A 12495-nucleotide genomic window follows, 5' to 3' on the forward strand; every position below is an offset into this window, starting at 1 on the left:
ATGATAATTTACCTAACCATTTTCCCACTGTTGGCCAACAACAGAATCGTTCAAATTTTATATTATCATATATATCACACTGAGCATTTTTAGGCTGAAAATTTTGCTCCATTTTGGATCCTATCCTGAATTTTTCAAGGAACTGACTTTATAGTTCACTGTTTGATATCACCAGTTCTTGGTACATGGCATGTTCTTTCTCCACAGAAGAGAGAATTGCATGTGATACTCATTCTGCCTAGTTTGCTCTTTCTTTCCCTGTCTCTTTTTGCCCAGTTAACCCACTCTTTTCTTTCTTAAAGATTTCAGTAAGTAGGAGTAGGGACCTTCCTGTGACAGTACTTACTCAAAATATTATAAAATTGGAATAGGAAAAAGATATTTTAGTAGAGTTTTTTTTTGTTGTTCGTTTGCTGTTTTTACTTGAAATTCTGGGATACATGTGCACAATGTGCAGGTTTGTTACATAGGTATACATGTGCCATGGTGGTTTGCTGCACCTGTCAACCCATCATCTGGGTTTTAAGCCCCGCATGCATTAAGTATTTGTCCTAATGCTCTCCCTCCCCTTGTCCCCCACCTCTCAACAGGCCCCAGTATTTGTTGTTCCCCTCCCTGTGTCCGTGTGTTCTCATTGTTAATAGAGGTTTCATATATTATAATTACATCAACTTAACTGTTATCTCTTCACTCAGTCACCTATTTATTTTGTTTTACTTCATTTTATGTTATGTTATGTTATGTTATGTTATGTTATTTTTTGAGACAGTCTCACTCTGTCACCCAGGCTGGACTGCAGTTGCACAGTCTTGGCTCACTGCAACATCTGCCTCCCGAGTTCAAGCAATTCTCCTGCCTCAGCCTCCCAAATAGTTGGGATTACAGGTGCCCGACACCACACCCAGCTAATTTTTGTATTTTTAGTAGAGACGGGGTTTTGCTATGTTTGGCCAGTGTGATCTCAAATTCCTGACCTCAGGTGATCTGCCTGCCTCAGCCTCCCAAAGTGCTGGGATTACAGGCGTGAGCCACTGTGCCTGGCCCTGTCGCCTATATTAAACATGCATTTTATTGCTCAGTTCTAAGCTTTTTGTATTATTTTAACTTTTTATTAACTCACTGATATTTATAAAATCCTATGTTAAATGATGTGGTTTTTTTTTGTTTTTTTTTGTTTTTTTTTAAGAGTAAGACATGGTCCTAGACTCCAGTATTATATAATTGACCAATAAGCTGTAAGTTTCTTGACGTTAGGAATCATATTCTACAGTTTCCTTTTTTCTTTTAAGACAGGGTCTTGCTCTGTTGCCCAGGCTGGAATGCAGTGACACAATCACACTTCACTGCAGCCTTGACCTCCTGGGCCTAACCGATTCTCCCACCTCAGCCTCCTAAGTAACTGGGGCCACAGGTAAGTGCTACTGCTCCTGGCAATGATTTTTTTTTTTTTTTTTTTTTGAGACTGAGTCTTGCTCTGTCGTGCAGGCTGGAGTGCAGTGGCGCGATCTCGGCTCACTGCACGCTCCGCCTCCTGGGTTCATGCCATTCTCCTGCCTCAGCCTCCTGAGTAGCTGGGACTACAGGCTCCCGCCAGCAATTTTTTTTTATTTTTGTAGAGATGGAGTCTCCCAATGTTGCCCAGGCTGGTCTTAAACTCCTAGGCTTAAGGGATCCTCCCAGCTGGGCCTCCCAAAGTGCTGGGATGGATGATAGGCATGAACCACCATTCCCGGCCTGTTTCCTTTTTCCCTTTGCACAGTACCAGATATATGGTTGGTACTGCAGAAATAATTTCCCCCCTGCCCTCTACATTGATCATTTGATGACCAGATAGTGTCCATCTAGCCACTTATTTATGACTTGTACAAAACATTCCGCTTTCTGAGGTAGACAGTGATATTCTGAAGCCATAGGTAAGAGTAATTTTCAGTTTGTCGAAAGTGAACATTCTTTGTATAAAGGTCGGCCTGTCAGGAAATAGCATGCTACTGTGTTCTTTTAAGATTATTTTTAAAAACCTTTGTATATGTGTGTTTTTACGCTTTAAAAAAAAAAAAAAAGTAGTGAGAAACTACACCTAGTAGTCTCACCAGCTGTTTTCAAATCAGAACTGGGGTAATCTAGTTGTAATTTATTTTCACAAATTTATGAGAACAAGAACTGATATTTTTCTTACTTGAATTAGCAGGTAATTTCATTCTCCATTCCTCTTTAGCAGGGAAAATCTAGCCTTAGGATGAAAATGTGAACCAGAGGTTCTTGCCAAGTCTGCAAAGCAGTACAAAGATTAGTTTTATGAATGAAGGAAAACACTACTCATTTTTCTTAAGCAACTGCTTACTTCTGCATTTGTATAAAATGTTTTTAGACTGAAAACTCATAGAGAAAGGGGAAGGATCCTCATTCCAGAATATCTGCTCCCCTGTACTTAGCATATTCATAGTCTTTCAAGACTTAATTTATTAAAGATGTTAAAGACTTTGGCACTTGGCTTACAGTCTTCCTCCTTCACCTGAATTCCTGCCCTCATCCTGAGTGAATTCATCACCCAAGTAGACAGCCCATCTAATACTATTGGGAAGGGAAGGTTATACTGTGTTATGTATTAGTCTCTACCTTATGCTAAAGTATGGTGTTACAATTCTCCTTTGCAGACCCAAAATTAACAATAGGCTGAATCATTTGATCATCATTCCCTCTGACTCTAACGTAGCTTTTGTCCTTTCCTGTTTTACTTTACAGTTTTGGGTCTAGTTCATCTGATAGGGTACATTTCTAATATTTTTTTAAATTAATATTTATTCAATCAAAAAGAGCATGTCTTAGACATCATGGGATGAAATGATAACTGAAGGAAAATAACTCCTAAAAATAGTTACCCTATTTAAAGAAGCTTTTGTAAATCAAAGTAATCTCTAGTTGTAATTCAGGGCCAGAGGTCTTAGGCCCAGGTCCCTTGAGTTTTTTCATTCTTGAGTTTCCCAGCTTCCCCCTTCTGCTCTCAAAGATTTTCTAAAAACATACTCTTTTTTTCCACTGTAGTAGCAGGGAAAACAGCACTATTTGGGTGGGGAATAGTGATGGGGCCTATTGGTATGTATAGGTCATTTATTGAATGATAGTACAGCATTCCGGTAAGTGTTTAAACTCTGCAGCCCAATTTCCCTACTTATCTGCTCCATAACTTGAGCAAATTACTTTCTGTGCCTCATTTATTCTGTCTGTAATAAACAAATAATAATAGTAGTACCTATCTCATAGTGTTGTTGTGAAGATTGAATTACATATATTAAATGAGTTAACACCTTAGACTGCTAAACACTCAATAACTGTAAGCTATTCACAATTTAGAGGCAGCTTCTCCATTTCCTAAAATATACTTATTCATCAAGAAGAATGATATAATAGTGAAAGGTAGGAGTTTTTAAAATTCTGTTGATTGGATGTAAAAAGTAGATTCTTAGAATTTCAAATAACCCAAGAAATTATTTATACCATTAGTTCTTAACCAGTAATATGCATCAGAATCATTTATGAGGTGTCGTAAAGATACATTTATCTAGGCCCTTTCTTCTCATATCTACCAAGTCAGAATGCCCACAGGCAATTCCAGTGCAGTCTTCCTGTCAAGACCATTGAAATGATCCAAGTCTTTAAATTTTATGATGAAGAAATTGAGACTCAGAGAAAGTAAATGACTTGCCGAAGATCCCATAGGGCAAGTGAGATTCAGGTTACCTACCTCCTTGGTAAGCGATCTTTCTATTCTGTGTTGCCACCAAATATATTAACTTTTAAAGGACCTAATATGAGAACTTATCTTTCTGTCAGTTATATCAGGAAAAATAATATAGGCTTTAAAACTTACTTTATTCAGCATTTAAATCAAAATAACAAATTTCTGGCCAGACATGGTGGCTTGCATCTGTAATCTCAGCACTTTGGGAGGCTGAGGTGGGAGAATCCCTTGAAGCCAGGAGTTTGAGACTAGCCTGGACAACATAGTGAGACTTTATCTCCATAAATAACTTAAAAAACTAGCCAGGTGTGGTGGTGTGCACCTGTGGTCCCAGCTACTAGAGAGGCTGAGGTGGAAGGATTGCTTGAGCCCAGGGTATCAAGGCTGCAGTGAGCCATGATCACACTAGTGCACTCCAGCCTGGGAAACAGGGTGAGATAGTGTCAAAAAAATTTTTTTTTTATTTTTACAATTTATGCAGAGGACTATTGCACCTTTATAGTAGAACTTAAAGTGAATTTTACTGTCCTTTTCGTGAGGACATTAGTCTTTGCCACAATGCTTACTACTAATGAGTCTAAGAAAACGCTGTGTGGGACAGAGTTGCTTGATCCAACCTCACAGATTGACAGGCAAACAAATGTTTTATAGGGCAAGGTAGCTGTAGGAATTAAACTTTTTAGAACTTTCAGTAACAGAATATGTACTTCTCATGATTAGAGTTTCTTAAACATTTTTAAGGATTTTTAAAACTTTATAAAATAATCTCAGAATTTTCTAGTCTGTGAACAGTTCATGTGGAAAAATCAGTGGTTATTATGTACACTGTTATTGCAGCTTCACTGAAAGATTAAAAATCTAAAAAATACAGTAAAAATAAGTTCTGAGATTTTGTATTGATGTTGGGTGTTGTGATACTCTCTCTCTTAAAATATGTTTTTCATTTTCCATAATATAAAGGAATCAATACATTACAACTTATATGTGAACTTGTGCAAATGTGTGAAACAAATTAAGGTGACAGGGCAGAAGCAAGAAAATGAAGCTCAAATGAAATCTACCTCTCAAAGCAGGTTCTATTTAATTTCTCTATATTTGCTATTATAAATTTTTTATTTTCATGTATGTGTTTCTTTGCTAGAGGTGATAATTGGGTGCCAACCTGACTTCCAATTTTTAGGTGATTATTTTATAACAAACCACTCAGCTTGATGGATGCACTGCACAGCCTCCCCTCCAAAGTCCACCATTCCAGATCCTTATCAATATGTTATGACTACTTTTGCCTTTACTGTGTCTCTGCCTGATTCCATACCCTTGGCTCTACATTTCATCTCAGGTTCTGTTTTCTACATTTTCACCTGATGCTTGTTCCTGGCATTTGAATCTCCATTCAACCTGATGATCTTTGATTTAGACTCACCATCCAGTTCCAAGCTGCTAGGATTTATTACCCTCTGATTTCAGCAGCTCAGAAATCCCTGGCACAGTCACAGGCTGGCTACCTCAAGGGGACCAGCCCCAAACACTAGTGCTATATTATAAACATCCATTTATTCATCTTTTTAACAGATTTTACTTATTGCCCACTGTGTGTAAGGCACTACAGAAGTTTCTGGGGATATAGAAGATTAGCGGCAGAAAGCTCTTAAGTCTCTTAAAATCTGGTAGGACAAATAATACAACTACATAATGATAATTTAAGATAGTATGTGTGCAACTACTAGAAGTTATATATAGAAACAGGACAGTAATTAACAAAAGCTTCAAATAGATCTTAAGTAATTAAGGAGCATAGGGTACAAGGATACATTACCAATAACCTAGAGTGGTAGGTTACTGACAGGTGGCATCTTAACTAGACTTTGAAGGTAAGATAGAGGAGAGATCATGGAAGACAGATACTACAAAAACTGGAACCAACAAGAACAGAAAAAATGTTTTTTGTTGTTGTTGTTTTTTGTTTTGTTTTGTTTTGTTTGGAGTCGGAGTCTCGCTCAGTTGCCCAGGCTGGAGTGCAGTGGTGTGATCTCGGCTCACTGCAAGCTCCGTCTCCCAGGTTCATGCCATTTTCCTGCCTCAGCCTCCTGAGTAGCTGGGACTACAGGCACCCGCCACCATGCCCGGCTAATTTTTTTTTTTTTTTTTTTTTAAGAAGCAAGCTCTTTTACTTTATCAAATTGCTTTTTTTTCAAATTATTATACTTTAAGTTCTAGGGTACATGTGCACAACGTGCGAGTTTGTTACATATGTATACATGTACCATGTTGGTGTGCTGCACCCATTAACTCGTCATTTACATTAGGTATATCTCCTAATGCTATCCCTCCCCCCCTCCCCCCTCCCCCCTCCCTACAATAGGCCCCGGCGTGTGATTTTTTTTGTATTTTTAGTGGAGACAGGGTTTCTCCGTGTTAGTCAGGATGATCTCTATCTCCTGACCTTGTGATCCGCCCATCTCGGCCTTCCGAAAAAATGTTATGTTAAATCTTATTTATCCAGACTGTTTGACAGTGTCATGAGGAGTAGAAGAAAGCTTAGGAAAATTGGTTAGAACCAAGCTCTGGAAGGCTTTGAATGGTGAAGAGTTTAGAGTTGGCGAGCATGTATTGGACAGTCAGAAGGTTTTGAGCAGGAAATGAAACGATAATCGGCTTGATTTAGCAGTGGTATGTAGGAAGGATTTGGTGATGAGGCAGTAAGCCAGCAGAGACTATAACCTAGTCATTTAAAGTAGGGGAGGGTCTGGAGATGACTTTCTTCGTATCATTAAATCCTGTTATTTGTGAGGCACTGAGGTAGGTGCTGGGGATAGAACGAGGACTAGGTCCTTGCCGTGAGGGAGTTTTCAGTCTAGTCAGAGACATTGATATCTTAAAGGCTCCTTGAGGGGTCTCTATCCAAAATTTGGTACTCTGCTTCTGACTCTTGCCTGATTACTAGGCGATTAGATCCTCAGTTTACAATGGTTGTGTTTCCTACCCTCTCAAACTGCTTTTGCATTTTTTGTGTCAGCTAAGGCAAAAATATTGCAACCACTTGTATATGGAGAAAAGCAATTTATTACTTAAGATAAGACATGAATACTACACCAGATAAGGCAAAGAAGAAAATGACATATGTCTTAAAGAGATAACTGAAGATGATGTGGAGAATGAATTGGAGGTTATGTTAGGGGCAAGAAAACTAGTTAAGAGGCTGTTTTAGTAATCTACCTGCTTAATTAAGAGAGCCTGAACTAAGACAATGTGAAAGAAAAGAAGAGGAGTCCTTGGTGGCTACTTCCACCATAATCCTTTCTGTTTCTCTCTTGGTACAGCTAAGGGATAAATAGGTGACTCTCATTTGGAATTGACTCTTGAACTGAGGGATTCAAAAACAAGAAACACTCAGTTTACTTCAGACTTAGGGGTAATGCTCCTACTGTCACGTAGTCTAGTTTCTGGTTCTATTTTTATTTAGAACATGGTTCTGCAGCCTTTAGTGAGCTTCCTGAAAAATCTTTATTTTGCATTACTTAGACCATTAGTTACTAGTGGTTACAATGTTAAAAACAACACAAAACAAAAACCACTCTAATTGACATTGTATGTGATACTTGAAGCACCTATGGATAACCAGGAGAAAACTGTTAGAGAGTTGGAAATATGGAACTAGAAGTGTGGTTCTCAAGGTGTGGTCACTGATGCAGCATCAGCATCACCTGGAAACTTACTAAAAATGAAAATTATCAGGTCCCACCCTAGACTTATTCTGAATAGGTAACTGGGAGTAAGGCCCCAGCAATATGAATATTAACAAGCCATCCAAGTGATTCTGATGCACACTGCAGTTTGAGGACTACAGCTTGAAACAGAGATTAGGAGTAGAAATAAAGATATGTAAGTCAGATATATAACAGTCACTCTTGAGAGAATGAATAAACTCCCCAGAAGAGTGGAAGAGAGAAGATGAGCGCTTGAAGTAAATGGAGCAATCAAAGAAATAAAAACTAGTAGAGTACAATAAAAGCTGGAGAAATTTAACAGTGGTATGAAATGACCTATACTGTCAGGTGCTGTACAGAGGCCAGCATGGATGAGGATAGTGCCAGAGCTATAAGACTGACCATTAGGAGAATTTTGGTGTCAATTAAAAGAGAAGTGGTACAGATAAGAATAAATGGCAAAGGAATGCAAGCAAAAACTAAAGGATACTTTTTGCAGCAGTTTGGGAATACAACAAAGGGAATTGGAATAGTATGGTCAGGATGAGGTTTTTCAGGGTAGATGCATCGTTTAGCTTTTGCTGTATAACAAACACTCTAAAGTGGCTTAAGACAATAATTATTATTATAACTCACGTGTCTGAGGGTTGGCTCCTCCCAGCTGAGCTTCCTCATACATCAGCAAACCTACTGGGAGCTTTACTCTAGGCTGGACACTTATCTATCATCATCCTCCTGTGACTGTCCAGCTCACTTAGGCATATCTTTCTTATGAAGATGGAAGAAGTGTTGAAGAGGGCAAACAGAGGCCGGGCGCAGTGGCTCACACCTATAATCCCAACACTTTGGGAGGCTGAGGCAGGCAGATCACCTGAGGTCAGGAGTTCGAGAGCAGCCTGGCCAACATGGTAAAATCCTGTCTCTACTAAAAATACAAAACTTAGCCGGGTGTGGTGGCACGTGCCTGTAGTCCCAGCTACTCGGGAGGCTGAGGCAGGAGAATCACTTGAACCCATTCGCGCCACTGCACTCCAGCCTGGGCGACAGAGTGAGACTCTGTCTCAAAAAAAAGGGCAAACAGAAACACATGGACTCCAAACTGACACTGACACTTCTCCCTCATTCTGATAACCAAAGCAATTTATGTGGCCAACCCCATATTCAAGGAGCAGAGAAACAGAATTATCCTCTTTAGAGAACTTGCAAAGTGATGTGGCAAAGGGCATGGATTCATAGAGGGATGAAGAATTGGGACCCTTAACACCACAGTAGGAGGCCGGGAGTGGTGGCTCTTGCCTGTAATCCCAGCACTTTGGGAGGCCAAGGTGGGAGGATCCTTTAAGCCCAGGAGTTCGAGACCAGTCTGGGCAACATAAGGAGAACCTGTCTCTACCCAAAACAATTAAAATTAGCCATGTGGGATAGCACATGCTTGTAGTCCCAGCTTCTAGGGAGGCTGAGGTGGGAGGATTGTTTGAGCCCAGGAATTTGAGGCTTCAGCAAGCTGTGATTACACCATTGCACTCCAGCATGGGAGACAGCAAAGCAAGACCCTGTCTCAAAACAAAATAAAACACAGTAGAGATGACCCAAACATGCTTGAAAGTACAAAGAAGGAATATGTAGAATGAGGAAGAAAGAGAAGTAAGGAGAAAGACAAATAAAGTTCAGAGAATTAACCTTTGAAAACAGAAAAGATACTTCTGGGAATGGAAAGAAGGGAATTTGATTGGGTTAAATTTAGCAAATTAAAATCCAAGATGCCCAGTTAAAATTGAATTTTAGGTAAACAGTTTTTTAGTATTAAAGTATGTCTCAAGCAATATTTGGCTCAGTACATTTCGTATTTTTTACTATCTTAAATACTATTTATGTATTTCTCTATTTGGGACATACTTAAACTAAAATTTTTTTTGATTATTGTAATTTCAAATTTAACTAGGCATCCTGTATTTGGCAACCCTACTTTGGATGAATTTTAAATATATCCATGGTAAAGTAATCTATAAAGGGATAGATGGGTATATTCAGGGATTTAGTCCTAGAAAAAGTTTGGAACCACTACTATAGATGCTGTGTAGTGTCAGCTGTGTAGTGTCAGTGAAAGGATTGCTGAGCAGTAGTGAACTCACTTAAAAAGAAGCAGCATGACTTTTCTTGGATTAAATCACTGCTAAGAAGAGTAATAGCAGAGATTGTGGTACAAGGGACCACTTTGGTTTGACTCTAGCTGGTGAGGCCTGAGCAGGAGATTTGGGCATAATTGAAATGACTAGAGTCCAGGCTGTAAAGGAAAGCAAGTGAAACCAGAAGATGAATTAGAAAGGACTGAGAGTGTGGCAGTCACAATGAGTCAAAGAGGTGGAAGTTCACAGGGAAGAAACTCAGAATTTACAGTCTTGGAGGAATGGTTCTGTATGATAATGGGGTTAAAAATGCAATTTCACATTTACTTTTACTAAATTGAAAGAGCTCTGGAGACAAGATACTTGGTTTTGAATTCTGGTTGTGTGATCTTGGCCAAGTAATTTAAGTTCCCTGTGTCTTAGCTCTTTATCTGAAAAATAGTAATAATGATGGTTCTTGGGGCCAGGCGCGGTGGCTCATGTCTGTAATCCCAGCACTTTGGGAGGCTGAGGCAGGCGGATCACTTGAGGTCAGGAGTTCGAGACTAGCCTGGCCAACATGGTGAAACCCTGTCTCCACTAAAAACACAAAAATTAGCCAGGTGTGGTGGCATGCACCTGTAATCCCAGGTACTTGGGAGACTGAGGCAGGAGAATCACTTGAACCTGGGAGGCGCAGGTTGCAGTGAGCCGAGATCACGCCATTACACTCAAGCCTGGGCGACAGAGCAAGACTCTGTCTCAAAAAAAAAAAAAAAAAAAGGTTCTTACCCCATAAGGTTATTGTGAGGATTAAATGAAATAAACCATGTGAAATGCCAAGAACACTATGTCTGGTTAAGTGTATCTATAATCACTATATATGATTGCCTTAGAGAATATTATTTTAAAGAAAAAATGGCAAGTATACATTGTATATTTTTGCTCCTTAGCTAACAAATGCTATGTTTGGTAAAAACAAGCACAATTATCTATCTGTTGAAGTTGAAGCTCACACAACTTTTACTATTTAAGGTTATTTTCTTTACTGTTATTACAAGAAAATAATTATGCTCAAGTCATACCTGTCTCATTTCCCTGTAGGTGACCATGCTTTGGGATTTTCATAGTTTGAGTAATTCCTATGGGCTCTACCACCCAGCAAGTTAAAGAAGACAAGATTCCACCCCCAGGGGGTTGTGGTTCTGGGAATGTGAGCAGCTTGTTTTCATGAGATCTGCACCTTGATCTGGCCTGCTATTAGGATCTGTGGTGGTGGTGGCTGTCTTGTTTTAGTTGTTTCTTTTACACAGATTTTTGTAAGTTATTTGCATATAAAGATTTTTGAAAAGTGAGTGTTTTATGGGGGCATCTTGCTTATACAAAGAAAAATTAAAACTATTTTAAAATAATCACTCATGTGTTACACTTATCTGTTCTAAAATAAATGAAAGTATTAATGTTGTCTGGAAGGAAAATGAAGACCAGGAAAATAGCTATGCTCTTAATGTTTTAAAATAAGGTAATATTATTCTCTGTTTGAAAGGAGCCTTCTAAGGAATTACCACAGTCTCATACACAATCGACTTAAATGCATTCTTTATCTTTAAAAGGAAGCAGAATAGGATCATTGAGTAAATCACATGTGTTCACAGTCTTGTCTGGTGTAATCATATACTACACAAACACATTATTCTGTAGTCAGGAGGGGAAGGGGACATTTGAAACAGGACTTGCCCTTGAGGAGGCCTTTTTCTGTTTAAAGAATAGTGCAATGAAAGACCACACAGTAGAAGATAACAAAATATCTTCCATGCCACCCCGACTTTTACATTTTCTCATTCTCCTTTGTTCTCTAAGGACATCTGTTGTAATGATTATTCTGTAAAACTCATAGGTACCTAGCAAAAGCCATATCATATTTCATTTATTATTTTGTCTACTTATTGTTTAATATCATGCAATTGTGGGTTTTAAAAATATTCTGTTTATAAAAGATATGAGAGTATGTTATAGAAAATTTATTAGTTAACTGTAGATATCTAAAGAGTAAAAGTTTCAACTCTGAATTTAATAACATTATATCCTAGGAAGCCCAGTAGACTTTTATTAACCTGCATCTTAAAAAGATAAATATACTAAAAAGAGATACTTAAAAAGAAGAATTTTCCTTTCTATATTAATTGCAGTAGATTTTTAGATACTTTAATATAGAAATAGATAAAAGTAGTGTTAAGACATTTGAAAAATTAATGGGAATATATATTTTGCTGTATGGTTCTGAAAGTACTAATTGGTAACTGAATTAAATCAAAATATCAGAGTTGAGATTAAAATAAAGAGCTAAAATAATCTCTTCAGAAACTTAACAGAGATCTTTCATTTGTACCAAATTTAGTAAGATTTGCCTCAATTCAGTTTTATTTGTGGTATATATCAATTTTTTAAAATGTCACATGTACAGTGGCTTATGCCTGTAATCCCAGCACTTTGGGAGGCTGAGGCGGGTGGATCATGAGGTCAGGAGATCAAGACCATCCTGGCTAACACGGTGAAAACCCTTCTCTACTAAAAATACAAAAAAAGGTTGGGCGCGGTGGTTCATGCCTGTAATCCCAGCACTTTGGGAGGCCGAGGCAGGTGGATCACATGAGGTCAGGAGTTTGAGACCAGCCTGGCCAACATGGCGAAACCCCATCTCTACTAAAAATACAAAAATTAGCTGGGTGTTGTGGCAAGCGCCTATAATCCCAGCTACTTGGGAGGCTGAGGCGGGAGAATCGCTTGAACCTGGAAGATGGTGGTTGCAGTGAGCCAAGATCGTGCCATTGCACTCCAGCCTGGGCAACAGAGTGAGACTCCGTCTCAAAAAAAAAAAAAAAAAAAATCGTGTAAGCATTTGAAAGGCATTCTTAATTATGAACAATAGTTATGTGAGGTTTTG

At 38.6% G+C, this 12495-nt stretch overlaps 1 protein-coding gene and 1 pseudogene across 5 annotated transcripts in view; one reads left to right on the plus strand and one right to left on the minus strand.

Moving 5' to 3' along the window:
- The window catches only part of LOC112622083, a 117191-nt gene that overhangs the window by 9877 nt on the left and 94819 nt on the right, over positions 1 to 12495 (plus strand). The window contains exon 2 of one of the 5 annotated variants that reach the window (XM_025381354.1): positions 10656 to 10866. The exons of 3 other annotated variants lie outside the window; for them this stretch is intronic. In XM_025381354.1, coding sequence (XP_025237139.1) covers positions 10656 to 10681 — 26 coding nt within the window. In that variant the 3' untranslated portion in view covers positions 10682 to 10866. Of the gene's footprint in view, positions 1 to 10655; positions 10964 to 12495 lie in introns of those variants that run through there. One more of the 5 variants, XM_025381351.1, reaches the window with a different exon arrangement.
- Positions 1575 to 2545, minus strand: LOC112622082 (annotated as a pseudogene).

Source organism: Theropithecus gelada, chromosome 4, assembly GCF_003255815.1.
Source record: "Theropithecus gelada isolate Dixy chromosome 4, Tgel_1.0, whole genome shotgun sequence".
Lineage (NCBI taxonomy): Eukaryota > Metazoa > Chordata > Mammalia > Primates > Cercopithecidae > Theropithecus > Theropithecus gelada.